Source organism: Lutjanus erythropterus, chromosome 23 (genome assembly GCF_056507025.1).
Source record: "Lutjanus erythropterus isolate fLutEry1 chromosome 23, fLutEry1.hap2, whole genome shotgun sequence".
Classification (NCBI taxonomy): domain Eukaryota; kingdom Metazoa; phylum Chordata; class Actinopteri; order Lutjaniformes; family Lutjanidae; genus Lutjanus; species Lutjanus erythropterus.
Genome location: NC_139339.1, coordinates 8144239 through 8163244, shown reverse-complemented (window position 1 = coordinate 8163244; position 19006 = coordinate 8144239). Strand labels below are relative to the sequence as shown.

The window sequence follows — 19006 nt, the reverse complement described above, 5'->3', positions numbered from 1 at the left end:
TTTCCACCACTGCACCACACAATTAAAAGTATTTTTATCACAGTGCATACATATAGATATCTATTGTCACTACATCCTTTTCCTTGTCACTGTTTTCCAACTCGAGCACCCCCCCCAGGGCACTGAGCAGCAGTCGCCGAGTGTGTAGACCAAGGTTAACTTTACAGCACGTCATTGTGCCGATGTATACGGTCGATTTTCTGCTCCATGAGGGGAAAAGCAACAGGGCGGAAACACGGCCGCGCAGAGAAGCTTCTCTGCCCCGTCTCTGGCAGATATTCACTTTGAGACGCAGTGATTGGTCACGGCAGTGGAAAACACGGTCACACTGTGGTTCTGTTAGCCGTCAGAGATTTCAACAGGAATCACAGCAGAGAGAACATGTTGTTTCAAAAAACACCAGGTGTTTTTTAAGACTTTATCTTTGGGACTCCATATAAACTCAATATTATGGTCTTGACCGTTACTTCAGGGGTCCTACAGGTTTCTGCAAGTTAAATTGTATCATACATGATGCCTCTGTGACCTTCATAACTTTAAACAGCCACATAATAAACAATTGGATGTACCATTTTATCAGTTTTGTCTGTTCCCAACATTTTTGTTTCTTTGTCTTTCCAGTAAGGCCATTTGCTTCTCCAAAATTTACACTCCTCTCCTCACTTGCACTTAAGTACGTGCTGAATTGGCAGCTCTTTGCGACCTCTCTCCTCAACAAGGGTCCCTAATCCCTTCTGTATTAGTAACATGGTGAGATTTAGTTTTACAGCAAACACATTTAATTATCTCTTCCGCCTCTGCTTCTATTCGTCACCACTCTCTGTGGACACAAATATTTAGAAATGAAGAAGTATTTCGAGGCTAAAAACTACAACCGCCACACAATGTGACTCATTTCTCCTATTCATCATTGCAAAACAGTACTTCAACAAGCACATACTGTGTGTTTAAACCATGGTTTTGTTTAGACTGATGCTTTTTGTCACATTAGAAGAATTTTCTTTAAAACACTCTTGAATTTGCAGTGGAAACGAGTAAAAATATCTTGTTAAAATGGAAAACTTCGTGTTTTCCTCCACATCTTCATTCTAAACATTTGGGGTCCTTTCATATTTTCTTTCTTACCTGGTCCTCGTCCTCCACTAGTCTGCGCGCTGCCCCTGCTCAAGGTCGAAGGGGTCTTCTTCTTGAAAGATTCTTGACCCAACAGAGCGCTCAGATTCTCCCTGGTGAGATCCAGCTTCTTGGGGGCTAAAACTGGAGACTCAAAGCCTGCAAAGGGGAAAAGAGGAAACATTTTCAAGCTATGCCATGTATGCATCATTGTCTTTCTCCTGCAAAACCGGTTTATATGATAAAACATTATATAAACACACAAACTGCACCTGAAGCTAAGAAACGGAATTTAAATTACAAAATCCACACAACGTCCTCCTTGGTTTTTGTAGGATGATCCAGTTTGGTCCAGCGCCCTGTCAGCTCTGATGGGCAGTGAGCGGCTGCCACAGCCTGGACCTGGGGCACGGCCAGCATGGAGAGTTGGAGGAGGATCTTTAAAGGGGATAAAAACCTCCCCAACCAAACAAATCCAGGGATATATAATCCAAACGGCAGAGATGTTCAGCTGTTGTCCTCAACAAATTTTCATTACTGCCTGCAAAGGCAGCTATCTGGGATTTTACACGTCCTATAAAGAGTTTTTTGTTTGCTGGCGTTTCTGTCAATTTGATTTCCATTTAAAGTGATTTGTGAAGAAGGGAATTTTTATTTACACTTAATTAATTGTGTCCTGAGGGAGTGGAAGCATTCCTTGAACAAAAAAAAACAGCACTGCAAGAGCTTGACTTCAAAAGGAATAGCTTGGATTATTTGAAGTGGGGTTGTATGAGGTACTTATCCATAGTGAGTGAAAGCTAAAATAGATGGCAGCTTTGGAGAGGCAGCAAGAGCACTGATGTATGAAGCTTATCAATGAACTGCTATGGAAACAAACAGCAACAGCACACAGATGTTAGCCACCTCATAAAAGGCCCATCTCATTAAAAAAAAAGCAAAAAAAAGAAGCTTTTCTTTGCCATCAGACAGACCGATCTGATGGGAAACTGCTGTAACAGAAGCCAAATATTGCTCTCTACAAACCAAACATAACATAACATGGGAGTTCCTGTCTACCACTGCCTTAATCCTTGATTGGTTAGTTAGTTTGTGTTTCTGTGTGTCTCTGGTGAATCTAAAATAACCTTTTAAAACACTGAAGTCAGCTTCCAGGCAGGTTTCCCTCTTTGCTTCTTCAAACCGCAGGGATGTCAACCGTCACCTACTGTAGGCAATACACTGACCGCAAAACTACCTCATACAGCCCCACATCAAATAATCCAAACTATCCCTTTAAGTCAAAAACATCACGGCTTTCCAAACTTCCATCGACATTGGTTCTTAGCCAAACATTTAACTCCAGCAGGGTGTGCAGAGGCAAAAAGGTCAAAAGAAAAAAAATAAGTCTCACTTCAGCCAAACAAAATCTGAAATTCCAGAAACATCTGCCTCACTCTGGTGTTGCCACAATCAGCAGCTGCCAAAACTTTCTTCGGTTTTTCTTACATTCCCTCCACATCCTGCACTACTTCCTACGACTACACAGACTGAAAAAAGAAGTTAATGCACACATCAGCTTCAATTTTATAAGTGTTTTACAGCGTGGCATTAGAATCCAACAGGTCACTTGGGATGGGATTATGGTTAGTGGATGCAAAGAAAAACACATAACACTCAGCAGCACTAATAACCAAGATAATTGCATCTCAAGGGAATATGATGCTTTTATTTCAGAGGGACACTAAATCAATTAAACACCTCATCTTACCAGATATAATATAGCTATGCTGCCAACAGAATGTCTATAGTAGATGCGGTTTCTCTTCATTTTTCATAAAAATGTGTTAACTTTTAAGCAATTCATGTTGGATCATACCTTGCACTTCTCCATTGACAGGGGCCTTGTGTTGAGACTGGCCGCTGTTTTGTCTTGAGGCATCTTCTGCGGTGATGGCGCTGCCATCGGGGTTGGAGTAAAAGAGGAGGAGAGGCTGGAAGTGATCTTTGATACATTTGCTGACCACATCTTTCCACCTGGAGCTGATCTACAGCAAAAGACAAAGAGAAGCCGGTCAGTGCACAAGTACGTGCAGATATGAATTCACAACAGGAAACAGTGAAATGAAATAAAGTGAAAATAGTATCTATATATTTTAATGGGGATCAGTTCATCTGAGGATGTAAAAGATGCCTGATGTTGAACATAACTGGATAATTTGCTTTCTTGTCTCCATCTGTATAAAAAAAAATTTTAGTTGTAGAACTCTGATCTGATATGAAGCCTTTAAACTCATTACGAACTTTAAGACTTTCCACTAATACCCGGCTCGAGTGGCAGCACCAAATTAACCCAACAGAAAATTATCTGTCAGCCTTCATCAGTTGCATTGGCAACTCAAAAAACAAAACCTCGACTTTACCGTCGAGAGTCTAATTTGTGAATGAATCTAACAGACTGAGGCCAAATCGCACAATCACATTAGCTAAGCTGTGTAAGGTGCATGTCTCGCCACAAAGGCACCACAAAGGCAGGCTGCCGGCTAACAGATGCTTGTGTGCTCCTTAATTAAGCAAATGACGGTGGAGGAGGGGGGTAGGAGGAGAGATAGAAAGATGAGGTAAGGGAAAACGAATACAAAGCAGAACAAAGGATACACAACAGAAGGAATGTTGCAGAGACGGATGAGGCGGATATGGGTTTTCATGCTCTAAAGAAAATATTTGCTAAATTTGGAAGCCAAAACTCGACTGTATTTATGTGTTTCACTGATGCACCCAAGGCCTTAGACAGGTGGCATTGTCTCCTACCTTGTTCAAAGTGTATATGGATGATTAACAAAACAATTGAATGAGTATAACACAAGCTGTTTAGCAGTAATTTCTAATCCATACAGTCCTGGGCTGTAGCAGTTATTGAGGATGTGCTCACAGTACAACAACGATTACATTATTAAATCTATTGCCAAAAAGAGGAATGTCATGATGGTCAAGTAGAGAGGATAGATTATTCTTTTCCTCTCATGGCATGCAAGAAAATAAAATACAACTATCATCATTAAAATTATCAGTGAGATATTTACAGACAGTCTTGTTAACTGTATACTCAGGCCAGTATGTTGCTGCACAAGTGCAGTGTGTGTTCTGACAGTGTAAAATGCTCATCATTTAAGAGCTTTTTGCACACACACAGACATATATGCAGCTCATCTTTGGTGGGTAGTATGTGGAGGCTAACAGTGGTTTACAAAGATGCAGTGAGGTTGTTGCTTCAATTGTTTGTGTCCTCTGGTGTTCGTACATATGGGGCACAATTCTTTATGTCACTTGGATAAGTTAGAGAACAGCATCATATAGGGGTTTTCCATTGTCACTTAAGGCTGTGCTGAGTCAACCCATGCAGCGCTGATTTGCCGAGTCACACCCGAGATGAATCATTCCAGAGTAGGGCTACAACGCGCCTGACCCACCCCCAAGCTAGCTGCGTTGATGTCTCAGCAGCTATGGCCAACACATCACAACTCTCCTACCACCCCTGAAACAAGCATGTTGTGAGGCACAACTCATGTCTGTGCAGGAAAGCAGATATAAAAGCGTTTTTAAAAGTCTCTGTATTCAGCTCTCAGCCTCCAAGTGAATCTCTGCTGTTTGAAGTTTTGTTTTCCTCCTACGTCACTGTTTTCACTTTCAGGTATCTGCTTTCCTTTACTGTTTCACGTCCCTTTCATCTGATAGGAGTCATGCTAAGTCACTGCTGATGAAAACCCAACATTTCTTGATTTTACTGCTTTGTAATAACAACTTTTAAATGATAAAATAACAGGCAAAGAATTTTCAGGAAATTAAATGTTCATCCGCCATTTTTTCAGCTGCTCAACTCAAGACAAGTGAGTCATTAGTTAAAAGACCTGTCTTCAAGCGCGTAGCCCTGTTGTACAAGGAGATACAAATCACTGCCGGGCTACACCGATGAGCCAAGTCAAACTGAGTCAGGCAAAGCCTGCACATGTGCATGGAAAATAGACTGTGGAGGCTTTAATTAGCCCTAGAAAGTGTTTCTCTCCTGGCTTAGAAAACAATAGCTAGATAACCTACATATGAACTGTTTAAATAGAATGATGAAATGCTATGGTTTTATCTTGTTTGATTAATTTTCTTTTTTTTTTTGCTATGGATCCTCTTGTGCATCTGAAATGAAGTTTGAATTTAATGTATATAATTTTATGAAAAACTGAAGAGATTGTGAAATATTAAAGACTATATTCAAACAACAGGAAGACAAGAACAACGTCCAGGGTCTGCTTTCTTTATGTATACAACTAGAAGCAAAGCTCAATGCTTAAAGGTATTTTATGCTAACGCCATGAGGCTTGCAAAGATCTTTGCACCTACTTGTCTGTTTTATTGGCTACATAAACTAAATGGAGCTGTGCCACTACCTACCATTGTGTCCAGTTATATTGCCAGTGACAAGAAAATAAATTTGCACCTCCCAGGATAATTCCCAACAGCCATGGTAAGAATGTGAGGACTGTAATTCACTACTGTAAACAAGACATTTTTGTTACTATTTGCACGTAACTATATTTTATCTGGATTTCATTCACCTCAATAAAAAACAAAGCCCATCTTCTGTACTGGCAAAGCAGCGATCAGGCTGCACTACAGCAGTCATTTAGCAGCTGGGACTTGGGGAGTCACTGAAATGCTGGCAAGTTTCGACCCAGGTATGGACTTGGCAGGCGCCGCTGAGCGCTGTAGCTGCTCCATCTCAGCCAGGGAGAGGAGAGGAGGGGAGGGGAGAGGAGGAGAGAGGAGAGGAGAGGAGAGGAGGGGAGGGGGCTGCACACACAGCACAAGCTGCTGATGGATTGACACAGAGCCAGCCAGCCGCTGCACCACAGTCCCAGAGAAAACTGTGAGGATGTGAGACAAAAGGCACGCTCACGTGTGCACACCATGAAGATAAATCCAATATTTAGAAAAAAAAGAAAGGACAAAAGAGAGGACAGCCTATATACTGTATACGCTCACATACACACAAGCACCAGCGTGGAAAAAACACACAGACACACAAATAAAACCTCTGATTCTCATGCACAGACAGCGAACACGCCTACACAAAGCAACTCAGCGCTCTCACTGACCCTTCAACTTTAACCAGTGAAGGGATCCGTAAAATAATCTTTACTGGTTAAGCTCCACTTCACTACTGCAGTACTTTGTGATGACAGAGTTGGGGAACTGCAGTAGAAATGTAGGTGGGGGTTCGCTGACTCTTCAGTGCCATAAAGGCTCATCAACCCACAGGCTCATGAAGGGCAATCGATGTGGCCCTTATTGGCCGATAAAGACACTTGGTGATGGAGATAAGAGGCTGAACAGTGCTACTCTGATGCTACTTTTAAAATGGAGACTGTATTTTACAGGGCTGCAACTTGCGCTTATTTTTATTGTCAATTAATCTGCTGATTATTTTCGTGATCTGATTTATTGCTTAGTCTATAAAATGTCAAAAAATGCCTTTTTGATTTGTCATTTGTTTAAGGACTCTTGTAATCTGAATTTTTTGTGCATTTTTTAATTTTACCTTTATTTTTCTTTATTTTTGATGTATTGTCTTCTTGTTTTTGTCTTTGTTTTTATAATGGTGAAAATAATCAATAAGTGCAACAACAACACTCATTATAATTTCCCAGAGCAAAGTGACATCTTCAGATTCTTCTTCTGTCCAACCAACAGTCCAAAGCCCAAAAACTTTTCATTAACTGTCATAAATGACAAAGAAATTAGCAAATTATTACACTCAAGAAGCTGGAACAAGCATTTGATTGATTTTTTTGCTTGAAAATTAACTGAAACATTTATGTCAATAAAAAGCCTGTTGTAGCTTTAATGTTTTATCAACTGAAAAAAATCATATTTTTATGAATAGAAATGTCAAAAGTAATAATAATAACCTGATGCTCAGACTGTCAACACTATTAAAACACGTTTATACACAAAAAGTTGTCCTTTTTTGCTACAAGATGCAGTATAACAAGTCGGATAAATACTGGATCAATATATTCCTATGTAAATGACTATAAAAAACATGAATACACAGTTTTTCGTGTGTGTTGTAATAACTCTGTCAACATTTCCCAAACTCATGGTTGGGACCCAAAATGGGTCATGGACCTAGGGTGTTTTTTTTTTTTGTTTTTTTTTGGTTGCCGATTGTCAGAGTAAAATGTACACTGCTTTTCCTCACACAGTGACAAGCAACATGGAATAAGAGACAGAAAGCAGCTCTCAGCAATGTCAACACAGGGTACAAGAATTTTAAAACACAGTAGCAAAGTACAGCTGACAGCCGGGGTCAAGAAATGGAACAGCCACCTCACTAATGGTCAAAACTATAAACCAGCATAAAAATGACAATTAGGCTGCCAAAATGACGCTGCATAAAAGTAAACGTCGCATTTTGGAACACAAAACAGCTAACAGGCTACTAAGTCCAGGCATGATGGGAAATGTGGGCCATCACAACAATATTTTAGTACCGTGCCTCGTTTTGATCCGCTTCAGTTTGCCCTGTTTAAAGTCACCACATCATACTGTTAATAAAAACTCAACACTTCCTATATCTGTTCACAGATTAAAAGCTTTTCAGTGGAAGAAGCAAGTTTGTGATGCAGTGGAGAGAAACTTCACATTTCACTGAGCAAATCTGATACTGATATTGATATGTTTCTGTGATGTACTTTCACAATGATACACGATCATGATCCGTTTATAAATGTAACTGTCATTCATTTCTAGGTTTGGGTCCTGGGTCTGAAAAAGTTTCATAATCATTGTGTTGCTGTGTTTACATTCCTAATTATTTTGACGATTTGTCATGTCCGGAAAAGGTGGAAAAAACAGTGTGTCCCATAGTCCCACCTCCAAAAATATTTAAAGAAGCTTGAGCCAGCAAATGTTTGCCTTTCTTGTTTGTTACTTTCTGTCTATCAACTGAATTACTTAATTGATTTGAGCACGAGGGCACCACGTCTCACCTCTTTCACCGTGGCGTCATCAAAGAAGACCCATTTGGAGGACTTTGTGTGGTAGGCGAAGGCACAGTAGTGGCGGCTGGAGTAGCAGATCATCCCCACAAGTTGCAGCTCCCCCTTTTTGGCGTGCTCATCTGTCACCCTGTAGAAGAGCTGTGTCCACACACACACACACACACACACACACATATAAATATACTGTATATACCGATTACTCATCAACAACATTGCCACAGTAAGTGGGCTGGCAAGTGAGTGATGTTGATAGCCGGTGGAATCAGTTACTCCATCTGTTTATAGATTAAGGTCTGAGGGAATGAACTGGCATTGATCTGACAATCAGTACAAATAAGGGGCTGGTTTAAATCAGTGGCGCCACAGCAGCACTTGATATCTGGACTAATCCTACGGTGGCCCACAGTCTCATTAATGATGGCCTTAATACTAATATACAGTGGTGTTTTCTCATTTTATTCCTTTCATAAATAATGCAGAAATATGAGCAAGGGAAAAAAACATGAATTAAAACTATTAAAGCGATCATTTGGATTATTTAAAATGGGGTTGTATGAGGTTCTTCAGCTTCAGTAGATGCTGTTATATAAGCCAAATATCCCTCTCTCCAAACAAACCAAACTCCATACGCGAAAGCAGTAATTTTACCTTGCAGGACACAAGAGCTGCTGGTCTGCTGCTGCCTCCATCTGTTTGTTTGTTTTTTGTTGCTGTGTGACTTCGGTGTTTTAAAAGGATGGTTCGGATTCACCAAAGTCAGATAATAACATAAACAAACTAAGAGCTTGAAGCAGCGGTAGACTACTAGACAACTCCTGTGTTCTTTGAGGTAAAATGACTGATTTTGTCTGTGGAGATTGGTTGGTTTGAAAACGGCAATATCTGGCAGTTTCTCGTCAGACAAAGATGCCTGACGGCAACATGAAGCAGTGAAAACATAGTGTACACTAGTTCATCTTTTTTAAAGTGGCTCAAATACATTTTGTTGCTGACCCTGTCCTTAACTTTCATGTTTGTACTCCTCTCTGCTTCTCCAAACTAATCCAAACTATCCCTTTAAAGTTAAAAAGGGTACAGAATTTAGCAGACATATTGAGACAGCGTTGGTGAGACTGTCACTTGTTTCTGCTCCCTCTCGTGTTTCCTGCACAGCCGGCTCTCTGTCTCGGTTTCACTCTCTCAAACAACAGATTTCAAAGCTAACGAAAGGGGTGGCGGAGAGCTCCCTTTAACACCCAGTAAAGTCACATGAAATGCTCCCTAATGAATCAAGGCTTTTGTGGCACACCAGTGGGAGGGGAGCGGGGTCGGACAAATTCTTCTGATGGTATGCTTTGGAAACGCGCGAGAGGGAGCTGTCAAATGAAGGGTTTGAACTCTTCGATAAAGAAGTTATGTAATGTGTAGAGCATACGAGCATTGCCCTGATCTGAAATACACTGATTGATTTTTTTTTTTGCTTGTGAAGCGCATCCAACACAGCGGTCTGATCTGAACAGGCTACTGAGGAATATTAAGGAGGTCATCATGTGCCAATATTTCACATACATATTTCATGTGAACACTGCAGATAACCTCACCATATAGATGTGCGAGAAGATCTGACTTTATGGACAGGAAAGGAGCAAAGTGTACCCACGTTTCTGCATACTTACAATCAAGAATGTGTGAACATAAACACTGCAACAAAAGCACGTTTTCTCCCCGGTCTCGGTGACGTCTATGCAGCCCACATGTTCCCTCAGACAGGCATGCACACACACAGGCTCAGGAAAACACACAGATGAGGGGAGGGGCTTTCTGACAAGCTGACCAAGGCCAGCAGGGGCTTTTTGATCAGTGGCGCGGGCCAACTGGGCATTGGGCGTTGACTGCTTACGCAACGGGCCCGACTTACAGAGAAATAAATCCCCACTTTATTTCCCACATATGTTCGATTGCACCAAAATAAACTGACCCCCCCCCAAAAAAAAAAAACTAAATGGCAGCTGTGTGAATTAACAAATTCCAAAATGATACTGAAATAACTGGACCATGTCTGGAGAGAGTTACTTAATTTCCTCATTGGAAAAGTTTAATTAAATGTTCTGGCACATTCATGCACAGCTTGCAAATTTTGACTTAAAACATTATTTCAGATACCTTAAAGTGATAGATCGGATTATTTGAAGTAAAGTTGCATAAGGCACTTCCTCATAGTTGGGTGAATTTCCTACATCCTACGTCTGTGAGCCAGGGTCAGCAGCAAAACATAATTTAACAACCTACAAAAATTCATCAGTTTAAGTGTACACTATATTTAGAATATTTTCACCACTTTACCTTCCTGTCAGACAGCCTTTTCTGATGGGAAACTGCTGTTATATAAGCCAAATGTCTCTCTCTCTCGCTTTTTTTTTTTTTTTTAAATCACTGAAGCACTGAAGTCACAAAATAACACAAACTAACAGATCAAGGCAACAGAAGATCAGCAACTCCCATGTTCTGCATGGAAAAATTACTGGTTTTCCTTAAAAAGTCTGGCTGGATTGGAGACAGAGCGATATTTCGCTTATATAACAATAATTTCATGTCGAAGGAAGTCACTCTGCTGATTTTCACATTGGACTACAGGCCACAAAATATGAACGGAGGAGGAGGAAAAAAAGACCTACAAAGTGTAAAATGTCCATAAAATGTTGACTCACCGCAGAAAGACTGAGTTGATGCCCCAGCGATCGGATTACATCCTCTGTGAGGTCTGACTGGTCAGAGTCCCAGACGAAGCCTATGGTAACGATCTCAGGGGAGTTCATGAGGACCCGTCTGATCCTAATCCTCTGCCCACAGTTGCTCTGGAAAAAAAGAAAAAAAAAACACAGAAAAAGACTAGTTTTACCAGGGACACTCCAAAACTAATGTCAGGACACTGGACCATTTGTTTCACATTAGTTATCACACACTTAACAGATTAGGTTACACCAACAAAGATTAATTTAATTGAGGATAATCAGATTTTAGCGAAACCTGGTTCAAAATGAGTTAATCCAGATTTAAAATTAGGCAGAGCTCTGCTGCACAGTTAAAAATGAATCTCCATTTAGTAAATCCAAGTTTTGTACCCAAATTAAAACAAATAAATAAGTAAAAACATAATAAATTTGAGTGCTATTCCTTAACAAAATGTTACACTCTTTGCCAAAAACCTAACTAAAAAGTTAACAAAATGTGACACGACTTTTTAGTTAGCTAAAACAAAATTTAAACGTATTGTTTGCTAGCCAACTTAAGTTAGTTAGCCTCCTCATGACAGCACAGCAGAGAAGCTCTAATTTCACCTCCTTCAGGAAACTTTATTATTCAGCAAAGTCCATTTCTTAAGGCAGCTATTTTAAAAGTTAAAGTGCAAGTATAAATTTAATAATGGAATAAAATATTAAAGTGAGGTTTAAATTAAATCTTTCTTAATTTAAAGCTAGTTTTCTACAACATAATTTAAAGATAAACCATTATTTAATTGGGTTTAAATCTCAATCTTTACTGGTGTTACCCAGCCATATTGCGTTTACTAAAAAACTTTGTATAGGTCACTTACTGGACAGTTTCGGAGGTCCCCTATTGTACTTGCTGCTTGTAACAGTTCCCCAAATGACTCGTGTCTGCGCTGAAGCATCTGTTGACTGAAAAAGAAGAGGCGCGTTGTCAGCAAGAACGAACAAGAGAGCAACAGAAAAGAAGAACAACTTAGAATTAAGTATGTAAAGAGGGAAAAAAAAGTTCTATATGAAATGTCAGCTTAAAAGTCAAGTTATGGCTTCGTGAGAAAAGGGCAGGGAGCGACATGAAAAGCGAAAACAGAGCGGAGCGGGACAGATATACTGCCAATGTCTTACCAGAGTGCGGTGGTGGAGACATAATGCACCAGCTCTGTAAACGGCAGCGGGTCAGAGGACGCCCCACAGCTACGGCACACAGACTGCAGAGAGACAGACAGTCGGACACCAAGAGGGTGACAAAACACACACACAAAAAAAAGGTTACAAAAAACGAGATACACAGGTGTCATTTCAACACGGATTTCTGCTGTCGAGGACTAATTATCAAGTCAGCATGTCATTTTCCAAACAAAGGATATCATAAATAGTGACAGTAAAAAAAAATAAATAAAACCCACTTTCCTTGTGAATAGTTACGAACACTGTCGTATCCTTTTAAGTCACCAAGTCAAGTGACTGACAGTATGAGGCATCCAGTTTAATTCGTGAAGTTATCAATCTCCCTCTGACCGAGGCAATCCTCATTTAAGGCCTTGATAATATTTGCTGGATTGGGTGCCCTCAAGTCGAGGTGGAACAAAATCCACTGACTGTGCCCCTAAGGGATTTAGTCCAAAGGCGCATTATCTGTTTGATTCCGAGATAGGACTGGTTTGGGACAGGGACAGAGTCAGTGATGGGCAACACAGCCACAGGGAAGGAAGGGTGGTGTCTGTGTGTGTTTGTTTGTGTGTGTGTGTGTGTGTGTGTGTGTATATGTGTGTGTGTGTGTGTGTGTGTGTGTGTGTGTGTGTGTGTGTGTGTGTGTGTGTGTGTGTGTTGGAATTTATGTGTACACCATCTGTGATTTATCTGGTGCTGCCGCTGCTGCTGCACTGTGGAATCTGACCAGAAACACCCTCCTTATTCCACTGGGGCGACCCGGTATCAAAACATGACGGATTGGATTTCTACTGTCTCAGACAGTGATTCATGTACCTGTCTGTGTGCGCGCGTGCTGCTTAATCCTAACGCTGGCTAGTCCACACATTAGAGGCCGTGCAAACAAAACACTGTATGAACTACAGGAAGGCGCAATAAAAGTTTAATTAACAAAGCACACAGCTTTTAATTCTCAGATGGATAAAGGATATAAGGACGTGTTCGTGAAGGTCTGGACACCTTGTCTGATTCACTTTGATTATCTAACCATTGTAACAAACTGTATTTCTTGCACAAATGTTGCATTGTTTGTTAGCTTGTTGAAAAGCAAAAAAAAGAACATGTTATGTTCTTTTAAGTTTTTTTTTTTTAAAGAAAAGTTATATTGTTTGCTGACTAGCTAAAAAGATTTTTAATTAGTTGCATTTTTTGTTAGAGAACTAGCTAAAAAAAGGTTATATTGTTTGCTAGCAAACTAAAAAGTTGACAAAACATTGCTTTGTTTGTTTGCTAGCTAAAACTCTATTTTAAATTGCATGGTTTGCTACCTAGCTAAAACATTAGTTAGCCTAGTTAGCCTCCTCATAATGGTGCAGCAGAGAAGCTGAGAGTGTTGAGTTATGTCTGACTTTCCTTATTTCATTTATTCAACATCTGTTTGTCTTTGATTTTGCTGTCTATAACTTGTTGTTTTTCTACACTATCATCTAATTTATCTGTTTTGAGAGTGTGAGGAGGGGAGGGAGGGAGTGGGGGGGGGGTAACTTTGTAGAATTACTCAATGTGTCATTTGTACACATGTTCAAACCGAAAATGTCAATTAACAGATCGGTTAAAAAAACACAACTATAATTAACACCTCTTCTTCAAAGCAAAACTGAGTATCAGTCCAAATTAACACATATCTAACACCACTTTTTTTAAAGATTGGTGCAGCAGCAAAAAAAACAAATAAAAATCTCTGAAGTAAAATGACATAATAGTTTCTAACCCCTCCACTGACCTGCTCATAAAGTGACATAGCAAACTTCTGATGCGTGATGCAGGACTTTGAAGTGCAGGCGTCCGTCTCCTCGGGCACAATGTGCAGGTGGATCCTCTCCAGTATGTTCTCCTGTGACACAGGAAAACATATTTCCAACTCTTGTTTAGGTGCAGCTAACGAACATTTTCATCGCTACTTTCATCCAGTGGTTTTCAAACTTTTTGTGCTCACCAAAGGGCAAATCTGGAGACATACTTTCATACCCGTGCACAATAACCTCTATAAGACATATTATCACTCTTAATCGTTGCAGCTCTACTCAACATAGATATTTCCTGCAGTATGGTGGGACACCCCAACAGCTGAGGTTTAGGAGTGATGCTGTAAAACTCTGACAGCAGCGGGATCACATTTAAAGAGCCAGCTATTCTCCATTTTACCTCCCACCTGTTTCTATGGAGCACTTGTGAGTTTATAAAAAATTAAGGCTGAGAGGTGGACCTGCAAAGGTTACAGGCACAGCTCCACAGCCTGTTAATCTGACACTGGCTAACTCCTCACATAAACTCCACACCGGCACGCTGCTGCCAATGCATTACATGGTGAACGCTCAAGGGCAAAGATCCGCGTGGGATTAAGAATTAAGATCGTCTATAAAAGATAACAACCTCGGCACGTAAGCTTCAGTCTAAGATGGTGAAAAGGCCTGTTTTCGTGTGAGTGGACTTGGAAGAGAAAGAATGAAGCAGAGCATCAAAGGTGCTTTTTCTGCAAATTCATTGAAAATAATTTTGTTATTTAAGAAGCAAAGTGGCTTAATGTTCACAATAGCTCACAGTATCATATAAAATGCAGATTTATCAATACATATCAATTCTGAGGATTTGAAATGGCCTTAATGTTAGGCCCCATGTCATCAAAAATGGTGTTAATATAATAATATCAACATTTTTCAACACTTGTTCTACACTTACGCAACTTGCGTTCACATATAGTAACGAGCTCTCAATGTCTGTTAAAAACATGTTAGATTTTTTCTTTTGTTTTTATCCACTGTGGTGTAATTGGACTTCCTAAGTGGATAAACAATGATTGAGGGAGAAAAAAATCCGGATACATCTGTGCTGGGTTTACAGATATTAAGCAGAAGTGATCGAAATCATGAGAAGAAAATAAACTAATTAAGCTAATACAAAACATGGTTGAAAAAAACGAAGCATCTGTTTTATATTTGATGGTTGAAGTATAAACAAAACTGAACAAAAGTATATGAAAATTAAACTGCAATTACAAGTTTCTGGCAAACTGTGCTTTTTTGTTCCAAAAAGAACAAAAAAAAGAAGAAACCCTGGAACTAATGTGTAAAAACAATGAAATCAACTTTAAAGAAAGCACAGAAATGATGCGACATAATATGGTAGCACAAAACAGTGAGGTTCAAACACGACTCTGCTGCTTATATAACCTGTCATGATGATATTTAGCGGCAATGTGGCAGGGGTTGATGGGAGGGACAGAAGCTCTTTCAGTGACCTCGCCAAACAGTTTGTTGCAGTGCATTACCCCGAACTGTGTGGCAGGGCAACACACAAACACAAACACACACACACACACACACACACACACACACACACACACACACACACACACCCCTCCTCTCCGTACACTAGTCTCCCTCCTCCCTAAGGACAGCCGGGTTGCCACAGGAACTTACAAAGCACTCTGCGGCATCGTCCATGAAGCCCAGCTGGAAGCGCTGCTCGTCCTTAAAGGTCTCTGCCAAGGCGTGACGCAGGTTGTCGGAGGGCAGGGCGCGCTCCCGACTGTGCTGGAACTGGGAGAAAATCCCCTGAAGAGGAGAACAAGAAGATGATTGCACACTGGGACAATGGGACATTTTGTTTATTAAAAGCGTTTGTGTCGCCCTCGCTGCTCAATACACACCCTGGACGTGTGTCCAAAACAGTCGCCACATTCATGATGGCAAACCAGAACTTAATGTTCGTGCCTGTTAAATATTCTTCTGATTGTGTCTTACCTTTAATGCACAAAAGATGCATGATTCTCCCAGACAGAAGTGTCCAGGTAGCTGCCTCAAGCTGCGCCTGAAGATGTCCAGCTGCCAAAGTACCTACACAAGGAAAACAAGAGGAGGTTCGACAGATTCTTTACACCGTAAACCATAAAGGGACAGCTCTATTATTTGATGTGGGGTTTGTAAGAGGTACTTATCAATAATCAGTGTATTAAATGCAGTAGATGTTGGTCAGAGAGAGGCGCACAAGCACTGAAGCCCACTAATGAACTGATGATGTGGACAGGGTCAGCAGCAAAAGGCATTTTAAGCACCTGAAAAAGGTACACCTAAAAAAAAATAAATACCAGTTTAGGTAAACACTATATTAAGAATATTTTAACTACTTCATGCAGCTGCCAGAGAGCCTTTTCTGACAGGAAACTGCCTGTACGTAAGCCAAATATCACTCTCTCCAAACCAACCAAACTCCACAGGAAAAATCAGTGATTTTACTGTGCAGAAAATGAGAGTTGCCAGACATTTTTTGTGCTATTGTGTGACTTCAATGTCATAAAAGGATAATATGGATTCACAGAAGTTCCACAATAACCCTAACAAGCTAACAGATTGTGACAGCGGTAGACAAGCAACTCTCATATTCTGTGAGGTAAAATTATTGATTTTGCCTGGGGAGTTTGGTTCATTCCAAGAGAGCAATACTTGGCTTATATAACGGCGGTTTCCCATCGGAAAAAGCCGCCTGCTGGCAAGGTAAAGCAGTAAAAATATTCCAAATATAGTGTACGCTTAAACTGATAATGATTTATTTTAGGTGGGGCTTTTTTAAGTGGCTAAAATTGCTTAGCTTCCGTGCTGGTTCTCCTCTCTGCTTGTCCCAGTTGGGGGTGTGCTGACCGCCATCTACTGTAGGTAATACATGGACTATCAAGAAGAACCTCAGGCAACACCACATTAAATAACACGAACTATCCCTTAAACACTGACTCTGACGTTATAGTAGTTCTTAGTTACAGCCTAAAATAGGAACCAGACATAAGAACAGTTTCTTGTTTGTTTTGTTGCCCAATTGAAAAGCATATTAGTCTTTTGTTATTTCACAGCTTTTAGGCATTAGAACGGAGTCTCCAAGGTCGTGAGGATGAGGAGCGGGCGAACAAGTCCCTCACAGAAACACAGCCGAAGGTAATGATCATCTTCCACCAGCTCATCGGTGGTCTCATCCTCTGAGTCACAGTCAGGGAATGACCTCACTGTGGGGCTGATGGCAACACTGAACTAACCAGCCACCCGGCCAGTATCCCAGTAGTCAAAGCAACCTTCAACCCAGGGAAATTGCTGGGAAGCTCTGACAAATTTAGACAGTGACTAAGCTTTGAAATTTCTAAATAAATTTCTAAATAAAGGGTGGAACATGGCGTACAGTTCCTGGAGGCAGACTGCAACAAGTGAAGAGGAAAGGCTTTTAAGTTCATCTTATAATTCTGTTATCTTTTATATGTAAATATTCTACAATACATAGTATTTTCATGCAGGTTCATTTTTTTAACTTATTTATATGATCCGAGTTTGATCACTGATTGACCTTTTTTAATTTTGGGTTTGAAGATGATAAAATCGTCACAGTCAGACGGGATTTCTTCAGACAAAATCGTCTCAAATTGCTACTAATGTGCATCTTTTGTGGGGGACCCTGACATGAAAAAGTTTGGGAATGCAAACTTTTTCTGGCATGCACCCCTCAGAAGATGAAAAAAAGTTCATGTCCCCATTCCACAAATTTTATCAGTCATTAAAAACGACAGGGGGACTAACTAATACAATAGGATCCAAGTTAAATTTTGGTCAAATTAAGGTCAGCTTGATAGCATCTGCAAACTCACGGTTTATTTTCCCTACATAAATCACATTCATTCAACTTAGTTTCAATCCATATTTTTCTCCTGGTCATCCACAGCCCGCCTGCATTGGCTCTAGCCTAAACTGGATTTTTAGTATATGATCCACTTATAAAATGAAAAAATCAGATAAGAAACTGCAACACAGATGAAATACACATACTGATTTGTTTAAGTAAACCTATAGGGAAGAAACTCTATCAAGTTTACAAGAGGATTCAGAGGCTTCCTTGATACCTGCTCACATCCGACATACTTTTACTTCTTAGTTGCTGATTGTATTGACAAAATAATTTCTAGAATAAAATCGAGCCAGGCCTACCTGCACAGCACTGTTGAGGAAGCAGCTGTTCTGGCCCGGCTCATTGAGGAGTCCTTTGGTTGGGGCCAGAGACAGCATGCTCCCCGGCTGGTACGATTTCCCCAGATTGCCCCCCGGCCTTCTGAAGAACTTGACCCATGCCATTGGATAGTGGGGTCGGCTTTAGACAGGTGGGACAGTCAGACGACGACAGGGGGGAGGTAGGGGTGAGGGGGGGGGCGCAGGCGCTGGGTTTAGACCCCTTGGCCCCTGAAGGAGCGACTCCCCAACAGTCTGGGGCTTTAAGTTATTCCACAAGCTGCAGCAGCTGCCCTGCTACACATGAGCTTCTAGTCCATTTCTGCAGCTCATGGAGAAGCTTTACTTTGTCTTGACACTTAAAAGATTTTTCCAAAGAAAAAAGAAAGAAAAAAAAAATTAAAAGTCCACACAAAAAAATTACAATCCAAGTCTTTGTTTTGGGAAGCCTTTGAAGATCAGCGGTCTGATGCTTCTGATGCGGTGCGTTTTGACTTCGGAGGAACCCGCCTCAGTCATCCTGACGGCTCTGCACGAGGCTCCACAGCAGCTTCAGAAGGGCCCGTGGAGCCCTGTAAGCAAATTTTTCCACATGCTCCTGATGCCGTTGAAGATATTCAGCTGCAGTCATTTGTTCCTCTCGGAGCAGAGGCTCACCCACGGTAAAGTTTTATCCAGGCGGGACGGCAAACATGAGCGGGCTGTGTTAGAGAAACAGAGAATGAGATTAGATGAGATTAAATGAGATTTTAGACAACATTATGGAGCTTATTATCAGACACTACTCTTTGTAGTACAGAGCCACAATTTGTTTAACTTCTCTTTTCACTGTGGTCATTTTATTTTAAATGATTTTATAATAACAAACATTTCTGTGCACTTTCTAGGCCAGATTTCAAACTGGTCTTTTTAGTCATGTCAACAA

General features: G+C 40.6%; 1 protein-coding gene across 2 annotated transcripts in view; it reads right to left on the bottom strand.

The window, feature by feature from the left end:
• usp53a (ubiquitin specific peptidase 53a) overlaps positions 1-18428 on the bottom strand; it is a 33170-nt gene extending 14742 nt beyond the window's left edge. The window contains exons 1-10 of one of the 2 annotated variants that reach the window (XM_084712214.1): positions 18064-18428; positions 15847-15939; positions 15523-15657; positions 13827-13937; positions 12020-12102; positions 11722-11806; positions 10835-10981; positions 8136-8285; positions 2972-3140; positions 1126-1272 (exon numbers count right to left, since the gene is read on the bottom strand). In XM_084712214.1, coding sequence (XP_084568340.1) covers positions 1126-1272; positions 2972-3140; positions 8136-8285; positions 10835-10981; positions 11722-11806; positions 12020-12102; positions 13827-13937; positions 15523-15657; positions 15847-15939; positions 18064-18207 — 1264 coding nt within the window. In that variant the 5' untranslated portion in view covers positions 18208-18428. The remainder of the gene's footprint in view (positions 1-1125; positions 1273-2971; positions 3141-8135; positions 8286-10834; positions 10982-11721; positions 11807-12019; positions 12103-13826; positions 13938-15522; positions 15658-15846; positions 15940-18063) is intronic. The other variant, XM_084712215.1, reaches the window with a different exon arrangement.
• Positions 18429-19006: the final 578 nt, after the last annotated feature.